Source organism: Micromys minutus, assembly GCF_963924665.1.
Source record: "Micromys minutus genome assembly, chromosome: 21".
NCBI lineage: Eukaryota > Metazoa > Chordata > Mammalia > Rodentia > Muridae > Micromys > Micromys minutus.
This window is the reverse complement of record NC_137956.1, coordinates 26,995,880-27,018,990: the sequence shown is the minus strand read 5'-3', so window position 1 is coordinate 27,018,990 and position 23,111 is coordinate 26,995,880. Positions and strand designations below refer to the sequence as shown.

Sequence of the window (23,111 nt, the reverse complement as noted above, 5' to 3'; positions counted from 1 at the left end):
CTACCTGCCAGGGAAAACGGGCCCATGATGCTGCAAAACAGAAAATGTGCTCATTCTAGAGTGTCTGTTCCTTCTTCTGTACTACGAGGCCTTTGACATTACTTTTATAAAAACACGTAGATAAGATGAAATAGAAGAAGTAATGGAGCATTTGCTACGTAGAAAGCAATAGAAAAACAGTGATAATTTATTTACAGCCAGATTTCACAGCACATTTTAGTGGACTCCCCAGTTTTCTTCTTCAAAGGATAACTCTCACCCCAAAGGCAAGCAACCAGTCATTTCAAATAAAGAAATGAGTTTTCTGCTTACTAAACAGACCTCAAATAAAAAAAAAATGACCTAACTGTTCAGGGGCCAACCTGTGCCATAACCAGGGTCCTAGAACATATTGGTGTGTGAGCTGAGACAAGGGACCCAGTTCCCTTCTTCAGGAGATACCCTTGACCGTCACCGTGTATCCGTGTACAAGTGTGATGTTGAGTCCTCCATGGAGAAAGGGGCTCTGTGCCTGGCTTAACCAGGTGGGAGGGTAGGAAGGGATCCTGTAAAGTTTTGTTTGATCAATAGATGGAATAATTAAAAAGATAAGAAGGGAAGCTACAATGGTATTTATTAGGAGGAAGCAAATAATGAGAAAAATGAAACAAAAATTCCTCAAAGAGAATTCATCCGTTTGGGCTAAATCAGAAATCAAACGGAAACTATGTGCCTTTGAAGTCCAGTCTTACAAAGCATAGGACAGGGAAACGGTCCTTCAAAAAAGGGAGTTCTGGCCCTGGAGTTTAGTCTTACATTTTATGAGCCTCAGTTTATCTACCTCTAAGGACCAAGGGTTGCTCCTGATCTGTGGTATGACAGAGAGGCTACCGAGCATTGTTACTGTTGGTGTTCCATCCACAGCCACCCTGATTGGTGGGGGACAGCAGTCTTTTCATCCCCTTTTCCAAATGTTGGGGATTTGCCTTTAGGTAACCTAGAGTGAATGGCTCCTGATTTATCCTTGAAAAGATGGTTAAATGGCAAAGTTGGGAAAAATACATTTGTAAGGTGACAAACAATTTAAAGAACCCTATAGAATAGATGGTAAGTTTGGGACTTCTAAGGAGTGACGCAAGGCTGCTCTCCTGTTTCTTTGAGAAGGAAGGTAAAGGCAGATTGTGCTGAGCACTATGTCTGAAGCTAGGCAGCTATTTCTGGCAGGCAGTATGCTGGACTTTATATCATGTCCTTCCTGCATATTTATGTGTGATTTTTGTGACCAAATTACATCAAGTTAAGGTGTCAATTACCTCGTGGTAGCCTAAGAAGGCACACCTGTTTCATATATGCCATTGAACAGACCTGCTTATCACATCTTATTCAATTTGCAAGGATAAACACATGGCAAATACACCTTGAGTTCTGCAAGACAGATTTCAGACACGCAATGGATAATAGGAGTCTTCTTCAGTTGCCCCCTCCCTCCATATAATACTCTGCCCTCGGCTCTTGAAAAACTAGAGCAAGCAGTCCCATCTCTGGATGTTGGTCTTCATTTTCAAACCAAGCAGAGAGGAAACGTAGGTATTTTGCTGGGAAGGGTATGCAGCTGAACTCTACTGTGTCCAGAGAGCAGAGGGGGCAGTAAGAACGCTTTGCCTAAAGGGACAGGGCCGGCCAGGCTGGCTCTGGCACAGCCTCTATTTGGCAGAACCTAGGTAAGAATCTTCTAAGGAAAAAGGGAAAGGCTGTGGGGTGGTTATGGGGAAGCAATATCAATGCATTCCCTTGAATAATAATAGACCACCCCCATCCTCTAAGATCTCTGTTTCATCTGCTGAGTACAGTTGTGGGAATCTCACCCAGCCCCTGCAAGGTAGAGATTATTTATCACTGTCATCCTCCTTATTTTATAGATCAAGGTCTGGAGGGTTTAAGAGGTAGGTTGTCCCCCCCTCCCCCCACATCACATAGCTGGTAAGTGCCAATGGTAGGAACCAAGCTGTCTGACTCACGCTGTGCCGCCTCAGGCTAATGAGTCTGAACTTGGCTTGGTAGGCTGCGGTGCAGCCCTGTGCCTATTCATAACGCGAGTTAGCCTGAGGTGAATTTCAGTGAGGTCTACAGACAGAAGACAAGTTGATGAGACCAAATTAGCGCAAAATGCTGAAATAAATGTTCTGCCTCTTCTTCGCACAGGGTGTTAGCGGTGGAGCGCTCCTCTGTAAGAGCTGCTGGAAGAGAAATAGCAAGTTCACTAGAGAATACCTCCTGGGAGGTAAGTGGCCTGCTTATTCCCCAGAGCTGGCTCAGCGTGATCTCATCAAACAGGAGTCTCCCTGGGTGAGAGGGGGCTTCACCTTCTAGTTTCCTCCCCCTAGTCCGTGACTAGGACTAGTATCATCCAGCTGGACACCTGTGGTCACCTGGACCCCTGCTTCCTTACAGCCTGGCTTTTTCTCTCTAGCTCTGATGTCCTCACTAATACCACACCCAATCCTGAGGATTGTGAGCGAGCATTTCCTAGCTCTTGCCTCTTTCCTGTCTCTTCCCGTTGAAAGTGCCATAATTAGGTACCCTGTGACTTCCCCCAAATCAGTGTTGTTAGGTTAATCTTTTTAAAAGCAGCCTCTGTCATTCCGGTGTCTACTCGGCTCCCGACTCTTCATTGTCTCCCAAACCGCATCCAGACAAATTTCCCCAGGACTCAGGACTCAGACTTTTTACAAATTTCCCTACACATGGCTCCTTAGAGTTTCTTCTTCTACTGGCCAGTCCTCAGTGTGACAGGCTGCAATTCTCACCCCACACCAAGCACACCTAACACTTGGCCTTCTTGTCCTCTCTCTGAATGTGGCTTTGCCTGGAGACAGTGAGAGCACCTAGTGTTCTTTTGACTCACTCTTTTATTGTTGTTTTGTTTTGTTTTTTCGCTTGCTCCATTTGGACATTACAGTTTTTCTGTAGGACAAATGTGACTGTACCCATTTAATGGCTGGGAGGGGCCAGGAATCTGGAGTTTCCTACCTGGGAAGTCAGAATCTTGAACTTCAGTTTGCTCTAACTGTCCCCAGCCCAGAACCTGTCGTATTCTATCTTCCTCTCCAAGTCCACATCAAGGGTGCCAATTCTGTACTTTTCCAAAACCGAGGGACGAGGGCTCTCCTCTGAGGTTGAATAGCAACTTGTCTAACTTGCTGACTACTTCCAACAATTGAGGGAAAAGCCTGAGAATTCTTTCACGAGGGCATGACAGGGCACAGTGCCAACAGAGGTCAAGCTTTCAGAATCTTTTGAACATGACCACTTCTGACCACTTCAAGGAATGGTTTCTATATATATTTTTTTGTTGTTTGTTTGTTTTTGTTTTTCCTATTTTTAAAGCTAAGCACAAGCACATGCATGTCCTGAAAAAAAAAAAAAAACAGTGACACAAATAATATTTATTTCTAATTCTGTAACGGACTCCGATGTATTAAAAACTTCTGGGGAAGAACCTGCTAAACTGATCTCAAGACCTACTTTTGAGTCTGAAAGAGCAATTTAAAAATCTCAAACTGAAATCTTCAAAAGCCCCCTCAGTATTTTTAGATATTTGAAACAGACGGGACTCACAAGAGAAACAAGTTCAGCAGGAATTTAGGTGCAGTTCCTACTGGAAACAAACAGTTCCGACAAGGCTGGGTCAGGAAGGGAAGGTCTTGGCCAGCCAGAGCACATCAGCTCCTTGCAGGAAGGCCAAAGGTGGCTATGTCACAGGGCCATGTCACAGTGGGGCATCATGGAGGAGTGACATTTGTGGGAATCTAAGATGCAGGGAGAAAGATTTCTCAAACGCTGTCTGAAGACCGAGAGCAGACTTACATACTCATCATAATCTTGGATATACTGGGAAATCATCGGGAATTTAAAAATAATAAGAATGTAATAAAATATTTTGTTTCCATCTGCATAGAGAGTCTGCAGGCCTTCAGGCCTGTAAACCTGTCACTGAATTTAGTATCGTCTCAACTTTATGAAGCACTTGATGTTTGCAAAGTGCCTGTACAATTACCAATTACCATAATGTTCATCTTCTGAGCACTGTAGCTCATAGAGGGCCCGAGGACTTCAAACACAGAGTAAAGGAAATTGTTTCTTTTCCTCAAAAGGAGAAACATTGGTCAAGTCAATTATAGAGCAGGCTTCTGAGCTTGTATGGCTGGATGTGGGGTGCTGGCTTCTGGAGATCCCTTGCTCACTCACCACCCTGGACCTGCAATGCTTGGCAGCTTCACCTGACAGATACCAGCATGCTACACTTTGGAGGACCCGGAAAGACTTGGTGCACTTGGAACAGGAGAGAGATAGCACTTGGAACCCAAGCCTAGGCCAGCACGTGGGAAGCAGAGAACAGTTTTTACAGTTACTAGAGAAAAGCTGAGAGGATAGCACAAAGCTGTCCCAGACCCTTCCAGTGACCGCCCCTTAGCACACACTGGAAGCTCAGGTATGGGTTTGCATAGCATCCTGTGTTCTGGCTGTGTTTACAGGCAACGTGACAATGAAACCCAGTAGACTGCTGGATTTCAAGGAATTTTGAGGAAATAGCTTCAAGGGGGTGTCAAAGGCAATGGTTTCAGGATGTGTCTGCTTCCTTTGGGAGGAGGGTGGCTCCCCCGTGCTTCTTCCCCTACTTTCTGAAAGATATCGGCTCTACTGTAGGCAACAGGCTGCCCTAGGGGCTGCGTATGACTGGAATGGTGGTGACATTGGAGTTTACCTGTTAAAGAGCAAAATGGAACTCTTTCATTGAAAATCAACGAAAGTCATTCTGACCCACACTTTTTTTTTTCCTGTTAGGTTAGTGAAGGCCTCTGACAGAAATCCTGCAGTTTCTGAGAGTAGATCATTAGCTAAGTGCCAGATCATGGCCGACAGCTATGTTTTCAGCTTGGAAGTAATCCACTTGACCTTGACTGGAACATGTATACAACTGGAACATATTCATTAGAAGAAATCTAAGACTCAATCTCTTCAGAGAAGGACACTTCTGAATTTTAACACATTTATGCCTTGGGATACATGTTGAGGGCCACAGCATAACAGTCAAGGTAGAAATGAGACTGTCACTGCCCTAACTTTTATCCAAGCAGGAAACTGGTGGGTGTTTGGGGAACAACTCTGAGATGGCTTCTTTCTCTTGGTAACATCGCTGCGTACACCTGGCCGCTAGTTATCATTATATCAAAGCACTGGGTGATTCTGTGCTTAAGCATTCTTCCGCTCTCAAGAGAGAAAGCCATTTTCTGGCCCATGACGTGTGTGACTGACAACCTGTGTATTGAGAATGTTCTGGCCTCACTTCCTGAACGCGTCTTGTCAAACTTTTGCAGACCGGTCAGAGCCTCTCATACCCCCAGCCTCCTACGAGTTCTCCCTGCCCCTCAGTTCCCAGGTCCTCTCCTTGTGCTCTCCCTGTCCTTTCTGAGACGCTGCTGATCACATCCCTTTCTGGCTTCCCCAGCTTCTCTCTGTCCTGGTTATCATCTGTTGAAGCCTACCCCCCCACCCCCGCCCCCGGAGCAGCACTGAGGGGCGGGGCCTTTGGGAAGTGCTTCCTGTTAGAGAGTTCTGTTCCCATGAATGGGATTTCCATCTTTATGGAAAAGACCTGATGCTTCCTTCACTTCTGTGGCTTCAAAAGAAGGTCTAAGATATACCCTGCCCTTGACCTCCAAGAAAATGCAAGTGAAACACCTATACTTTTCATGAAGGAAGACATTGAAACCAAATCCAATGCTGGAAGCATTCAGTGTGTGGGTACCTGATAAATGACGGTCATAGGACTGAGTGAAAGACACTTTGGTTCATTCCTAGCCATCCAAGCCACCAGACTACATACACATCAATAACAGTAAGAGAGAATTAATTTTCTTCTCCTCTTCTTCCCCTCCTACCCTTCCTAAGAAAGGGTCTCCCTGGAATTCACACAGAACTTTGGCCTTGAACTCACAGAGAGCCACTTGCCTCTGCGTCCCAAGTGCTGAGATCAAAGGCATGCACCGCCACACTCTGCTGAGAATTTACTGTAACTGTGGGATGTTTAAATGCATTTCTCACTGGAAATGACCTTGTTCCCCTACAGACTGCCTTTCATCTCTTCTGATTCTCCCTCCTTCGCAGGCTTTCTTTTATCCATGGATAACCACCTCTGTCACTGGTTTTCCCTCTTGTTATTCTCTTGGTTTAGAATGCCCGAGCTCCCTTCTCCCCTTCTCGCTATTGAGTTCCACTTTAGAAAATCTCAACTCCTAATTATCACTCCATCAAGCCCTTCCTCTGTTAAGCATTAGTGCAGTTAGCTTTGTCCACACATTTATGAGGTGGTATAACATCACTGAGGGGGTGTCATCAACATCTCCACCCAGTGAAGGAAACCTTAATTAGGGTGGTCTCTGCTGTGTGGGCTCCACAAAGTCCCATATACAGACAGGTCCTGAGGAACTGCTGTTCTCCAGAGACACCAGGCTCTGTTTCCTTGCAGGTGCCAACCCCCTGCAGCCAGCAGCAGCCACCCATGCTGATAAAGTGTCTCTGGTAGCTCATGAATTTGTTGGCAACTTGAAAATGCCCTGGCTGCCACAGTTGAGGAGTGACTAAGTAACAATTAAATTTTAAACAGAGGACGCCAGCCCCCACCGGGAAATAAAAATAGGGAAGGGAAATTCAATACTGGCAACATTGAGGCAGAATGTATTTGACTTTGAAAGACTTTCCTTTTTTTTTTCCTTTGAATATTTTTAAACCAAACGACACAGTATTAACCTAGGGATCATCACTATGACATCGCATCGCTAATGGGAAGACAGCACAGCTTCACCTGCAAGGGGCAATTGAGAGACTTCCTTCATCATGGAAGAGGGAGGAATAATTATCATCAAAGCCTTGTATTGTGGAATCAAAAGATTGCTGTACTTCTCCATCAAGCCCGAATTGCTATCTGTGGTGTAATTTTCAGACAAAAAAAAAAAAAAAAAAAAAAAAAAAACCTATAGGAGGATGCTTTGGAATTTAGGAAAAATTATGTGTGAAACAACTGTGTGTGTAGCAGAGAGAGAGAAGAAAAAGAACAACTTAGCCCCCAGCCTGACTGGAGGTAGATTGAGAGTTATGGCTGGCCCATGGCCCAAGTGAAGCATTTTGCTTACGGAGACTTAAGTCTTCCTTATGCTATTAAAATACTGCTGTTATAACTGAATGCTGATGCTAGGGTATAAAATATGGCAGCTGGGCAACTCACAGATACTAGGTGATAATGGGTATTAGATGTACTAGCTGATGCTGTTCCCTTAGACCCGTGGCTATCAGTAAGTAGTGAAGTTTACAGAACTCTTACCATTTACTAAGCATCACTCCAAGTGCCCCAAGTGAATTCTTCCAATGATCAAAACAAGCCAAACTATTATGTAACTAGTCCTGAATAGGCCACAACAGCAAATCATAGTTGATTTAAGCCAAAAGGCAAAGAAGTCATGGTAGAGAATTAATGCCTGGCCATTAAAGCAGATTTCTATTTGATAAAAAGTAACAATGGAATTTCTGAGTGTGCCTTTCTTTATTCTAGAAATGCCTTCCTAAAAGGATACAATAAATGGGAAGTCTTTAAACAAAATCATATTAGAACACAGACTCTGTGGAATTTGTCCACACCATGTATCCATAGCCTGGGATCCCACTGGCCCATGGAAGTCTCTTGGTAATGATGCAATAAATCAAAGAATGAATCAGTGAGGGATGTCCAAGACAGTGCTGTATGTTGGAAAAATATTCAATTTGGTGTCATAGTTTAAAGGAATTTGTGAATCAATTTTCTATAAAAGTAAGAGCTATGTTCTGACTTTATGTTTGTATGAATCTCAATTTTCATTTTGTTTGCTTAAAGTGAACATGAAATGAGAAAGAATTTTTGTCTAATAGAAATATTATTAAAAACATGCTTATGGGAAAAAGAGAAAAACATTGTAGTGAGCTTTAAGCTCACATAAAACCCTAGGACTGCTGTGGAAAACTCGGTCACCGTCTTCAGATCCCGATTTTCACAGTCAGGGCGGGAGTCTGTGGTGTTTAGCAACAGTTCAGAGGGTTACATCTGCAGTCACTGTACTCTGTAGGGGAATGTACTCCAGCTATGGATTTAGGCTTTAGGGTCTTGAGAAAACAGCACCCACTGAGTTATTTATTGTTTTAGTTCTGTGAAGCAACTGAGTGGATTGCTTTCAGCAGGAGGCTTTTAATAACTAGTCAACTTTCTCATGGAGTCAGACAAAATAAGGGGTAACATGCATTCATCCTAAGACATGGAAGAAGGAAGCAGGGAAGACCTACATTACGACTTGAACATGGCAGTTCCTGTTACTCTGCTCAAATTCCCTTGCGTTGGTTCCCCCCAAAAGTCATGAGAATCCAGAGACCTGGGAAGCTTTTTTGTTGTTGTTGTTGTTGTTTCTTCTTCTTGCAGTTAATCTTACTTTGTTGTCATTTGCTGACTAAAGTCAAGGGATAGACACAAGCTTTGTCAACAAGGGCACCCAAGGGACTGACAAAGGGGTGGGGTGGACAGCTGTCTAACTCCTACTCCACGCAAGAATACACCTTCTGGCCAACTTCCTGGATGAAGCAGATAAATTCTCCTATTAGAAATAGGCATTTTTTTTCTATTAGAAAGCCACCAGGGATCTATTCATAGAGAGCTTTCAGAAAGTGAATTACTTTAGATTGTCTCAAATGTGCACCAATTATGGTGCTTCTTGAAACCACTTTGGGATTATCTGATTGCCTTTTTCAAGTAACAGCTACAGGTGACTCTAATCTGTGGCTCCCTGAAACACGTCCCCCATCCCCAAATCTCTTTTCCCCGGGTGATTTCAAGACTATTTGGGGCCAACACTCACTTTGACATGGTGGTGAATAGCAGAACCCCATGAGGGACAATCATGCCCACCTACCAAGTTTGTCTCTGAAACCTAGTGTGTCAAGTGGCACATAGTCATTAATGTGTTACTTACACCTTCTGCTATCTTTCCTGCTCAATAATGAAAATAAAATTAGCCACATCCCCAGACTGGTAACACACCTAATGAACTACTGAAGAAATTAATGACATTAAAATCACTATAAACAGTTCCAGACATATGTGCAGCAATAGCATCCCACACACATCAAAGATAGCAGAGCTCAGTTGATGGATCACGTAATCCAGGAACCTTGGGTTCTTCTGATGGGAGAATTGAATTGACTTTGTTATTGGTTTTAGGTCTACCTTTGATACCCCAGAAGAGCCTTTCACTCCTTTGGGCTCAGTGCCTCCGCTATAAAGTAGAGGTCCTTTCCACCTGGAACACTGTATAAGGCAACCTCAAACCATTCACTAAGGCTACAGCACTACTCCAACAAATGACTCAAAGGTGTTTCAACCAGTCAGCGCAGAGAAACTGCATGGTGGGGAAATCGTCATTTGGAATGGAAATTGCTGTTCACAATATTCATACCTAGGATTTAACGTATGACTGTATTCAATAGAAAAATTCTGTCAAGTTTGACAGGAAATTTTTTTCTTTCCTTATCTGTCCCCTTCTCCATGTTAGTATAGTTTCATTTAAGTCCCTTAAAAATGTGGTCCAAAATAATGTGGGAGAACAACGAAGATACCCAGTGTTTACTTCTCCTGGAGTGGAGTCCCAACCATTTATACTTCAGGGTCATAGGGAGTCTTTTTTAGCAGGATCACACAAGAGCCACAACACCCATACATTTTGCAATGAGACTTTCTTCTGGTAGGTATCTGGCAGGTGTCTTAGGGTTTCAATTGCTGTGATGAGACACCATGACCAAGGCAACTCTTATAGAGGACAACATTTAATTGTGGCTGGCTTATAGTTCAGAGGGTTAGCCCATTGTCATTACGGAAGTTGGCATGGTGGTACACAGGCAGACATGAAAGACAGAGAGCCATTGGGCCTGGATTGAGCATCTGTAACCTCAAAGCCCCATCCACTTCCTCCAACAAGGCCACGCCCACTCCAACAATGTCACACCCCCTAATAGTGGCATTCCTTGTAAGCCTCTGGGAGATCTCTAACCACATGACTTTCTGGAATTTTACTCCTGGGTCAATTTGCCAACTCATTGTTATCTCTGAGTATCCCTCATACCATGTGAAATGCTGGCAGGCACATACTAAGTTCTTATGCTCATTAATGTTGGCACAGGGGAAGTGTTCAAAATGATTTTATGCTGCCCTTTTTATTTTGGAAAAGGTCTTTTTTTTTTTTATCTTGTGCCATTCGCTTTTGTAGAACTAATATATACACATGCTTAAGGAGAACAATGATAAATGACAAAATGGAAAAAGACTCGACAAAGCAGACAGCCCAGCAGGACCATTAGTTATGAGGAAGGCATGCATGATTCCCACACCAGCTGTAACACCCTGAAACTAAGCAAATAATTCTATGTAGTGTCTTAAAATATGGATAAAGATGCATCAGTTTTGGCGTCTAACCTGCTCATTATATGAGACTGTCAGTGAGGTTGATAGGTGGTTCTAAAATCTTGGGTTTGGTCTTAATAGAACCATGTAAATGGTGGGATAAGATGTATTTAGCCATCCACACACTGAGCAGATGCAGCTTGTAGGCTATGGCCTGACTGAACAGAGCAGTTCAGTTGAGTAGTGGACCATAAAGTGACTACATGTAATATCTGGGTCATTTGAGTTTATCCTTTAAAAGGTTGGACTGCTTTCAACCATAAAAAAATAATCCTCCCTTGTATGAAATAGATAATCATCTTCATTTAACCAGAATCTTAGCCATGAAATTTTTGAACTCCTATGTTTTTAATGAGTTGCAAAATTCCAGTGCTTACAGTCGAAAATGAATGAAACAAACAGCAAACAAACACTTCTTTCTCCTTATGTATGGGAGGGACTAAGGAAAGGGAAGCCAAACATAGGTTTCACATCAGTTAAAATACCTGGAATCCAGGTCGGCTGTGTATGCTTGTCTGTGTCCAAAACGTGAGATAAATAGGTTAAGAGACTATGGGTGGGTATCTACGTGGGTCAGCCTAGATAAAGACTGTTTGGCTTTGTCCTGTTTTTAGGTTCAATTAGTAACCTTTAGATAATTTAAACAGACATTTCACGGTTTCAATACCTAAAGTGAAGGCGCCCTATATAGAAAACATTGCCTGCCTGTTTGCTGCCTGTCTGGCATTTATTCATTCATTCTTCATTTATTCATTCATTCCACAAATATTTATTGAGTGGGAGTCCCCTTCCTGCTAGGCACTGTTCTATGCTATAAGAACAACCACAGAACAAGAACAGACCCAAATCTCAATCCCCAGAAAGAATATATTCTTGTCAGAGGAAGCAATTAAAACAAAGTACATGGTACATCGGAAGGAACTATTGTAGGAAAATTATAAAGCAGAGAAAAACAAAGTGAATGCTTTGGGCACTTGCTAATAGAGCCTGGAGGGTCCTGCAGGCAAGAGGAATGAGAGAGAGAGGAAGGGCAGAGGCGTTTCAGTCTGAGGGGAGAGCCAACGAGAAGCTGGCTCTGACATATGCCAGGAACTTTAACCTTCTCCTGGCTAGGGCAGGACACTCCATCCCACGGGCACATGGAAATCTAGAAGTTTGACAGCTGGTTTACATTTCTGCTTCCTTTGGGCTTGGTTAGACTGAGTCTATTCTCTTGGGAAATGGAAGTACGTAAAGTTCCTTGGCTTCCCACTACTGAAAAGTGGAAGATCTGATTTGTTTCATTGTGCTAGGAACTGAAGCCAGGACCTCACACATTTTGACTGCTCTATTATTATGTTATATCCCCAGCACAAGCTTTGAAGATATGACTTGGAAACTTAGCAGCTCCTTCATGGTGGGCCCTGAAACAATGACCTCTAACCCCCGATATCAAGTGAGTACTGTCAACAGGTATTTGAGAGGTGAGTGTACTACATGGTGAGGACTCTTTGTCTGAAGGAAAACTTCATGAACTTCTTGAGACATGGTGTTGTATAAGGAGAGTAAGTGTCATTCACAGCGATCTAGGGTTTTGGAGAGACCTGGGCTTGAATTCTGGACCTGAATGTTACTGCTGTGGAATGTGATGTTCATTAGATAAATGATCCGGGAGTCTGGCTTTTTGTCACAAGGACGGGATAAGAATTCCAACCAAGAGTGGTTACCAGATCCATAAAGTGCAGTGTGTGATAGTGCTCTGGGGCTCAGTAGCATCTGTTCGCCTACCACCCCCTTCTGTCTCAAATTCTTCTTTCTGCTGTACAATTCAGAATTGCTGCCCATGTTTGATTGTAAGGAGATTGTCATTAATCATCAACTTTGGCACCATAGGCTTTCAACAACACGGTTGAACAGGAGAACCCAGGTTACTGTACTGAGGACAACCTTGGAAATACAGAAGTATAACCAATGGTTTCTTCATGTGTACTCTCAACTCACCCCTCCTCTAACCTGATGCGGAAAGCATCCCCCTCCCTGTACTCTGATTGGCCAGTTCTCATTGTCACTGAATACACATTTATGTGACACCCACACCCTCCCCAACCACTGTAATTTTGAGGAAAACTTTTATGAGAATATACATATAAATTGCTTAATGCTATGGAAAAGTAAAGTAAAAAAATGATGTGAGCTCCAGTGGTTTGTTTTGTTGCTGATAATGATGAAGTAATAAGCCGTTCTCTGAACACTGGGCATCAGTTGCATTTGAATGAGGACTCTAATGGCTAGTTTTCTAAGAGTTTACCTCACTAGTCAATTCAACCTTAGCTTAGATGTTGCTGCCAAAAGCATTTTGTAGATACAGCTGAATGTACGATCAGCTTATTTTAAGTAGAATAAATTATCCAGCGGGCCTCCTATAATTAGTTGCACAGCCTTTGAAGCAGAACTGGAGCTTCTCTGCAGGATTCTGCCTCGAGATTACAGCATTGGCAGCTACCCTAGCTCCCAGGCTGGGAGTCGGCCCTTCAAACTGCATGCTTGGTAGTTTCTGCAACTACAAAAACTCTTTCCTTGAATGGGTCTGTCTATGCATTTAAGCATACATAAATTACTTCTAGCAGTGTTTTTTTTCTTGAACTCTGTCTAATTCAGGTGTGTCTGAAGGCGCATTATTCTTTTTCTCTTGTCGGCTAGAGATCAAACCCAGGACTTTTCATGTTAGGCAAGTGTCCTATGACTGAATTACCTTCTCTGTTCTGTCAGGAATTCTCAGTAGGAAGCTGAGACAAGATGATGGCAAGCTCAAGGCCTGCCTGGGCTGTAGACTGAGTTCAAGACCAGAATGTGCAACTTAGTAAGTCACTACCTCAAAATTATATGTGTGTGTATGAGTGTATTCAAAATTACCTCTGTCTCTATCTCCGAGGAGGGAGACTGGGGAAATACAGTTCGGGGTGGAGCCCATGTCTAGAATGTGAAAGATCCTGGGCTTACACCCTCAGTACTATAAAAATAAGCAAACATTCTTTATCTTGCTTTAACTGTATGATGGTATTCTAAACACATAGAGTATCAATAGCTCCACACTGTATAGTCCATTTCTATCAGCACCCTAAAATTTCCTTTGGTCAAGCAAGGTTAGGCAACTTGACTCCAGTGAGGGACTGTCCCTACATTGGTAATAACTGGCTTGGTCTAATCTGTTAGGGTCACAGTGAATATAAACAGGGTTTAAGAGTGGCCAATAGAGTGAATATAAATGCTAAATTTATAACCTGTCTAAAAATATACCTATATCAAGAGGTCTCAGAGTTGAAACTGGTTGGCATGTTCCTCTTCAGGTAAAATTCAGATCTTAACCAGGGCGCAACCCCCCTGTTGTGTATGAAAAAAATCTATTCGACTACACTGCAGTTTCCAGAAGGAATGCACAGAAGTACAAATTGCCATGCAGAGAGATATTGCAGAAAGGATAAATCTGCTTTCATTTCTACTAGGCTCTCCTTAATCGTATGGAAATAAACCTTTGGTGGAAAGTGAGATTAAAAACTATGACATCATCTAAATTTAGAGCCACTGCCTCGAGCAAAGAATTTGAGTGGGCTCCAAATTTCATTTTCTTGTCTCCGAGTTAATTTTTCTACTTTATTCCTCTTCTCTGTTGCAAAGCTGCCTCACAGCAGGTTCAGAATTTGGAGGACAAAAACAAAAGCCTTGTACCAGGTTTCTGATTTCCCACTTCCTAGCTGTGCATTTCATTAGGTGTTTGTTTCAATCATTTCTCACTCCTTCCTATAAATTTGGTTATCAGAGACTGACATCAGTGGCAGGAGCCAATCCTGTCTCTGGAAGAGAAGTTCAGCAGGTGTATAAGCCTGCAACAACAGGCCAAGATTAACAAATTCCCTGAAAGACCGGAAAGGCTCCAGGTAACTAATGAGGCCAGAGCAAGCAAGAGGTTGCCAATGACCAAGATGCACCGCCCTTTGCAGTGCGGTAAGCTGGACTGCTCACACAAATGCAGGACTGATATGGGAGAAGATAATTTTGAATGTGTTTAGGCAGAACTAAGCTTTAAGCCTCACCCTCCACAGTACCATGTGATGCTGGAGTATACAGGGATGTTTTCCAATAAGCACATAAGCATCCTCTTGCTCACCTCTGGGTCTTCTTGCCGTCTCTTCATTCCTTCTTAATCTTCCTTTCTAATTTTCAGGCCTCCCTCCAATCTGCTTTCCTTTCCTCCATGATGTGAATTTATGATATTTCTCACTGCCTCATTCCTTCCCACCAGAGCTCCCTCTTCTTTACCCATTTGCTGATTTCTATCAAACCTCCAAAAGAGATCCTGTCTCTGATCGCACCTTTCCCTCTCCCACTGATGTGTGACAGCTTTAATTGTTGCTTTGGGTTTTAATCACCCAGTGGCTGACTTTTTCTTACTAAAAAGGAGAGGGATTTTGTCATTGCAGAAAACCACCTGTGAAGCCCCAACACATTCAATTCACGGTGATGGCCTCTTTTCTCCCGCATGGTGCTCTTGACTGGATCAGCCATGGGCTGCATGCTTCTGCAGGGCAAAGCACTTCATTCCGATCTTTCAGCCCTCAAACTCACGTGGCAGGCAAGTCTGAGAGGCTACATTCACAGTGATAGGTATAATTGTAAAAAAGAAGAAGAAGGGGGAGGAGAAGGAGGAGGAGGAGGAAGAGAAAGAGGAAGAAGAAGAAGAAGAAGAAGAAGAAGAAGAAGAAGAAGAAGAAGAAGAAGAAGAAGAAGAAGAAGAAGAAGAAGAAGAAGAAGAAGAAGAAGAAGAAGCTTTTCAGAGGAGTTTACCACAGTGTTCCGAGGCGGGGGGGGGGGGGGGTTAAAGAGCGGCACTATTTTATACGATGACGAAGCTGACTCCCAGCTCACTCATTTTTACTCCCAGCCCTTCATTTTATACAGGAAACAAAAGCATACAGTAGGCTTTTGGCCTGCCTGGGAGGTAGGTATAGCTGGGTCCTATCCAAGCCCATCAGACCAGCCAGAGACTGCTGGCCACAGACTGTTCAGTGAAGCAGGTGAGCTCTGGCCAACCCAACTGAAAGTAAGAACTTTCTATAGAACAACAAAATAGATACGTTCTTCAGGACCATACTATTTTGTCATCTGACATTAGAAAATATTGGGTCACCACAAAAAAGTCACATGCCTTTGACATACTTGGTTTTTTTTTCAACCCTTGTCTACCGTTTCGACCATGGTCTACGTGGTTCTAAATTTTGAAATCACTCTTTGGTGTATGTTTGCCTGTAGATTTACTTTACCTTTGTGTGTTCCTCAGGACGCAGGCCTCACTCCTCCAGGATGGGGTGCAAAGTAGCCTGCCCCCCCAGAGGGAGCTGCCGAACTCTCATTACAAAGGATACTTGTGGTCAAATCCATACCACATCCTGAAAAGCTGCGCACTCTCCGTCTTCGTCGTGTTCTTATCCAATGTGTTTGCTTCCTGGGAAAAGGCCATAGAAAATGGTACATATTAAGTAGGCATCAAGCCAAATCCAATTTAACTACATCATTAAAGAAACATTAAAAAAAAAGTCTAGGCATGTTCATCTTAATGGTGAAGGAGTTTTTGAATTATCTCAGAGATATCTAATTCTTGTAGATGAGAGTTGTGGCACAATTTAGTATTTGCTTTCTTAACCATCTTGATTTTATTAAATGGCCAAGAGATGTCACTTTTGGGCATCAGTGACAAAGCTGCTTCTGTCACAAGGCTGACATGTCAGTCCACTTAAGTCAAATCTGGGTATCATTTACTTATGGATTACTGAAAAGTTACTAAAGAGAAGCCTTATAACTGTTACATTGGTTTACGCTCATTTTTTTTTTTTTTTTTTTTTTTTTTTTTGGATAGGTCACTATTAAAGGCTGCAATTGGTTTTTGATACCTTTCTGTTAGGACTAGAAACAGTTCAAAAAGACGTTCCTGATGGGTAGCCATTAAGAACAGGTAGATGTAATTTTTCTTCCCGCCCCTCAACACAATCACCATAAAGGAAGCAGGAAGGAAACAGAGATGAAAGAGAAAGACAATGTATTTGATGGCATGAAATGGAGAGATAGAAGAAAGAAGGCAAATGGAAAGAAAGGCTTTGTGCTAAAGATACTTGCAGTGTGGTAAGATGGATCTTTGGGAGCATTTGACAACCGCATATCTCATCTTGCGTACTAAAGAAAGTGAATTCTGTTCTATTTCAATTGTGATGGCTATATATACTGGACTTAGTGTGAATTTTCTGCTTTGTCTGGGCCCAGAATTTCTACTCCAAACTATTCTATGACTTGTCTGGTCTGGAATACAGTGAGCATTGTTCTGATGGACGATGGTGTATGGGACACCATGGAAACCTCACCCACATCACCAAAGTCAACCCTCCTTAAGTCCAGGATAGTTCGATTTTCTTTTTGTTTGTATTTAACTTGTTGCTGCTTCCTAGTCAGCTCCATTACTGTTACCAATGAATAGTTATATCCTGCTCTGTGAAATCTCTACCTGAAAATGCTACAACTCCAAGAAATGGGACTACGGGGAAGGCAAGCGTGTTCCATTGTTACTTAGCAGTTACTCTTTGCCAGAAATGGTGCAGTAGAGACTCACACCAAAACCAACCACACAATCATCATTTCTCTGTTTCAAGATCTCTAGTTTTAAAATTTAAAGTGTCCCATGTGACACCTTGCTATACCGCTCCTTTTCCTTCCCATTTTTCCCTAAAGGCAATGCAGTCATCTGCCTATGCCTCTCTGTAGCCATGACCACCTAACAAAGGCATCGGAGCAACCACTTCATACAGTAGTTTCTGCATCAGGAAGCAACTCAGACAAGCCGTTTACGGGTCTCTACAGCTTACATCCTTGCAGGGCTAAGGTTCCAGAGCAAAAATTCCCATAGCGAACTGAAGTAGTTCAAAAAACTCCACACCAAAAACTTTCTGTCTCCTTTTCTCCATTTCTTTAAGGACAAGGACTTTGGGGGTTTTACCCATCAGCAGGCACGGCTGATTTTGATAGTGGAATAGCATCTACTAATTAGGAAACAGTCACTAAGGAAAGTGTTGAAACCCTAACCTCCCTACCCCCTCCTCTTTTCAAAAAAAAAAAAAAAAAAAAAAAAAGGTTGAGGAGGTTAGAGGAATGGTGTTTGGAGGCTCAGCTGCCAGCCTTCAACAGCCCCGCTGACTGACTTGGCAATAATGACAGTTCCTAGCTACTGAATGCTTGGTGACTTCCAGGCAGCATGCTAGTCACGTTATCCAGCCATTAGTTTTTCCAATCATTATTTTTCCATTCCCACCACAATCCATCTAGGTTGGTTGAGTTGTAGCTCTTTTGCAGTTAAGGACCTAGAGATCCCTAGAGACAGGAAGCCTTGAACACCAAGTCACAGAGCGAGTCAGAAACCGCAGGGATTTGAGTCTGGACTGAATTGCTAGACTCTAAAGATGATGTTTCCTCTAAGCGTCTCAGGTTAGACTGTGGAAAGCACAGCCATTCTCTACTGAGCTCCCCCCTTTCCCCTCCCTCTCTCCCTTTCTTCCTTCCTCAGATTCTTTCATAGGCTGATCTCAAACTTCGAATCCTCCTGCCTCAGCCTCACAAATGTTGGGACTATAGCATACACAGTATGAGTTACAGTTTCTGGTCTTAAGGAACTAAAGCCATTTGGAATTACTCTATTTGTACTACTGACCACTGTAATAGCAGCTGATGCTTTGAAACACATGCCCTTCAATGTCAAATGATATCGTAGGTGATTTTTGTACCTTGCAGATCATGAACGTATGCTTTGTCATTGCCTCTGTTTTAAGGACAAGGAAGGCAAGGTGAGTGGAGAGCATGGAGAGTTCTAAGCATGCTTTAAGGTCCCCAGCAGCAGGAATTCTTTCATCCACCTAGATCTTTGGCATGTAAACAGGAAGCCAAGAAGGGCAAAAGGAGTCTCTGAGCAGGAAAGCAAGGCCGGGATGCTGGGATGCTCACAGACACACAGATGGAATATCTGCACACAACTTAGACTCTTGGGGGTTTTCTAAAGGGTTTTCTGTGACCTCAGAAATTCTCTTTTGTCTTTCTTCTTTCCCCTCCTTTTCATTTTGCTTCCTAAGGCTAAAATGTTGGAATTTAAGAGCACTACGAGGACATATTTCTGTAAAAATGTCTATGGATGATTTTGTCATCTGATAGGTGCAATATATACTTAAAAATCAACCTTTGTTTTAGTTGACTGACTGGAGAGGCTATCCATCTCACTCTGTTGTAAAGAAGTTGAGTTCTAATTCTAATAAAATAGGGAAGGAATGTGTTTTCCCAGGTGGGAAAAGTTCCACTGATGATCAAGAATTGACTGCTTTGCTGATCCTAGTTAAAAATTTCAATACATATCTTAAACATCTGTTAGCCCAGTTCTGGATCCATTCATTTATTTCTATGGAGTTATTGATGACTTAATAACTTGGTTATGAAAGGCCATTAATAAATGAATAGAAATAAATGAGTTAGTTCAGTGCATGTTACGGTTGTGCAGTGGGGGCTAAAGATAAACTCGCTAAGGGAAGGCCAGCCTTTGCAGTCACCCTGCAGTGGGGGAGGTATCTGATAAGGCAGTATGGAGAACAGGTTCCTGGAAGGGTCCCAATGTGCAGAGAACCAGGAGAGGCCATCAATCTATCTGTACAATTCTGAAATAGGGACCAACACACGCTTCAAGGACAACGGATGTGAGCAGCATCTGTAGAAGGCTCTCTGTTTCCATGGTGTTTTTGTTTATCACTAACGATAGTTATTCTCTGTTAAATTTCCTTATTCCAGAGAACTGATATGCATTTAGAACAAGCATAGGATACAACATATCCTCACCTTTCTTACTCCCAGATGAATTCTTAAATGTTCCCAAGACCAAGATTTGGACTTTCTTCCACTGAATAACAATGACACACTCACAAACTTGGAGCCTCAGGTTTCCCAGCTCTGCATGGGAACTGGAAATTCAAGAGTGTTGAATTGTACCTTTTATTTGCCTTGCTACATCTAAGAAGCAGAATGATGGATGTATATGGAGTTTCTGGCTCCTTTATTATCTTCTATTTCTGGGAACATTTAAAAATGGCTAGGCAATCTGATCTTTCTTCCTCCCCCCCCCCTTCAAACAAGGGACTGGAGTAGAGATTGGGAAATGATGGGGCACAGCAGGAAGTGGATAGTTTTCTTTTTTACTGAGCCCTGCAAGTGTGGCACAACCATGAGAAGAACAGTGACCATGGCCTTCTTTATTTTGGGCTTCTTTGGACTGATGAGGGAAAAACCAAAGGCTCTGGCTAGAGATCTGCCAACGCCAGACATGGAAGCAAGAAGCAAGTGCAATGATTATTCTAAGGATTCTGAAATTATTTCAACAATGCTATGAGGCCCCTTCTGGGTCCCCAAGTTGCTTTTCAAGAGGTTCATGTACATGGAATCGGCTTTTGGTATTTTGGCTTATGATCTCCCTCAGGAATGGAGAGTTTTATCTGGTAATCTCAAATTTATGCCTTGATTTAGTAATTTTCAGGGAGAGAACCAATTTTTTTTTTTGCTCTAAAAAGAAAAGATTCCAGGATTCCAATGGGATATCATCACGTAACTGAGGGGTAAAGGGAAAACTTTTGAAGCTACCTTTTCAAAGGTCAACCATCAATTCTCAGTCTCCACACAGAAACACTTTATGCAAATGCTCTCACCTTCCCAGAACACAAATAAATTCATAAGTGTTCTAAAGAAGAAAGTTAGGAAATGTATGTGTAAGAAGAAAACATTAAGGCAGTTACTATCAAAAGATGGGCAAAACTCTGAGATGCCTCCCAGGTGTCTCCAGATATCCACAGCTATCCTATACTAGTAATAAGGCTCCTTTATATACTACCAGATGGGTCAGCTCCTGGGTAACCTGAAAAGGATTGGGCCTGGTCTATATGACTTGGGCTGGTAACAGATGTACATTCATACATGGAAGATAATTGTTTCGCTCAAGAAAATGCAGTGTTGGTTTTTAAATATATTATCTACAGATTCCTTGACTCTACTTTCTTTAGAAACTCAAACCTAATTCCTTTCAAGCACCATGTGTAGTGGATGTACTTAAAAACTCATATCTAATGAATAAAATGTAGCACACAGGTGATGTGACGCTATGTCATGCTCTAAATTAGGTCATCAAAAGGTACCAGGACTTTCTCTTTGCCTTCTTTCTTGGACAGCCTGCTCTAAAAAGCTTGGTAACAGGTCTATGGGGGTGCTCTATGGGTTACCATGGAGTCTGCTACAGAGAGCAAGGAACCAAGAGCTTCTACCAACATAAATATGGATACTCCACCTGACATCTTATCTGGAACTGAGTGGAAACAGTTAAGTTGGTTTAAAACTCTTGACTCACATAACCTTTGAGCTAATAAATATGTGGCATTTTAAGCCATCACGAAACCGTGGATGATGAGTACTGACTAGAGCATCCTGTATTGTGAACTCTAGATATAAAAGGTACTTATGGGAATTGAAAAATATGAGAAATGATGATGCCTACATTGGCATAGTTCTTTTGCAAGGTTTTCTTTTGTAACCAAATAGCTTATTTGTAAGGTCAAAAGTTTATTTTCCCTTTTAACACTACATCAAAAACTAACCATGGGCTCAAAATGACCATGTTATAAACTGAAAACTGAGGACAAACACACACACACACACACACACACACACACACACACACACACACTCACAAAGATAGATGACCTTAAAGATGGGCAGATGCTCGAAGAATGGCATTGTTCTTGCTTCTTGGCACTCTTACCTGATATCTGATTTTTAGAATGGTTTAGTTGGTATGATAAACCTTTTATATAACAGCATCCATAGGCTAAAGAGTCTAAAGCCAAGAGTCTCACATTGTGCTTCCTTTACATAGCATTCTGCATACATCTGAAAACAAAGTGAAGGAAACAATATTCTTTTTCCTTATGTGTGATGGTTTATATACGCTTGTCCCAGGGACTGGCACTATTAGGAGGAGTGGCCTTGTTGGAGTAGGTGTGACCTTGTTAGAGGAAGTAAGTCACTGTGGGAGTGAGCTTTGAGATCCTCATCTTAGCTGACTGGAAGCCAGTCTTCTCCTAGTGACCTTCAGTTGAAGATATAAAACTCTCAGCTCCTCTGCACCATGTACACCTGGATGCTGCCATATTCCTGACTTGATGATAATGGACTGAACCTCTGAACCTGTAAGCCAGACCTAATTAAATATTACCCTTATAAGAGTTGCCTTGGTCATGGTGTCTGTTCACAGCCGTAAAACCCTAATTAAGACACTGTGCAAAATCACTTTCAGATTACGTAATGGTGTGTCATGTGGGATGACTGGTATCACAGACGTAACAGGGCTCAGTGATTGGGTAATCGGCAGGAAATAATGATAGGGCAAGCTACAGATAAAGTAGGGACAATAATGAGACACTCAAACTGGACACTGATAGGTACGAATTTTGAAATAACTCAGGTGTTATGATTAATAGGCTTTAAGACAGCTATAAAAAAAGATGCTGGAAAATTTAAATAAATTAAATGAAGACCTCAGAAGAAAGATGTGAGCTATAGAAAAAGAAAGAAGAAGAAAAGGAAGAAAGGAAGGAAGGAAGGAACAAAAGGAAGGAAGGAAGGAACAAAAGGAAGGAAGGAAGGAAGAAAGGAAGGAAGGAAGAAAGAAAGAAAGGGAGAGTCTAGAAAAAAAAGGTGTATAATATCTAGAAAGAAAACTCTACTATATTGGCTTAAGGGCTGTCTGGATGCTGCAGAAGAAACTGTTTATGAACTTGAAAAGAGATATAGATTAAAGCATTCAACTTATAGAATACAATGAGATAAGATTTGAACAATAGGAAAGTACCTATATAACTTAACATTCTATGAATACATTGAGGGAACAGTGAATATTGAAAGCAGAATGTTTAAGAAGAAAATAATTTGACGTTATAAATTAGATTATGAACATAGAAACATAGAAACCCAAGATACTCTAATCTGTATTAGGATAAATTTAAAGAACAATAAACCATACTCAGACTTTTAAAACTGAAAAAAAAAGCTTAAAAGAGATTAAAACAGATCAAAGTATGTTTGATATCTTAATTAGGATTTCTATTACTGCAATGAAACACCAAGATCAAAACCCATTTACTTCACCATGTTATTCACCACCAAAGTCAAGACAGGAACTTAAGCAGGGAAGGAACCTGGAGGCAAGACCTGATGAAAAGGCCATAAAGAAGTGCTGATTACTGCTTTGCTCAGCTTGCTTTCTAATAGAACTCAGGATCACTAGCCTAGGGATGGCACCACCCACAATGGGCTGGGCTTCCCCATCCCCCACTGATCACTAATTGAGAAAATGCCTTATTCCTGGATTCCACAGAGACTCCTTCCTCTCTGATGACTCTAGCATGTGCCAACTTGACAAAACTAGCCAGTACATTCAGCAAAACAAAATAAATTCTACTAATGGTTCATGAAAAATAAAGGCTTGAAGGCGTGAGGATATAAT

At 42.1% G+C, this 23,111-nt stretch overlaps 1 protein-coding gene across 1 annotated transcript in view; it reads right to left on the bottom strand.

The window, feature by feature from the left end:
* SLC9A9 (solute carrier family 9 member A9) overlaps positions 1 to 23,111 on the bottom strand; it is a gene marked incomplete at its 5' end in the record, with an annotated part of 529,192 nt that overhangs the window by 73,307 nt on the left and 432,774 nt on the right. Inside the window, one exon of the mRNA XM_080934770.1 lies at positions 15,913 to 15,992. Within this exon, the coding sequence (XP_080790896.1) occupies positions 15,913 to 15,992 (80 nt within the window). The remainder of the gene's footprint in view (positions 1 to 15,912; positions 15,993 to 23,111) is intronic.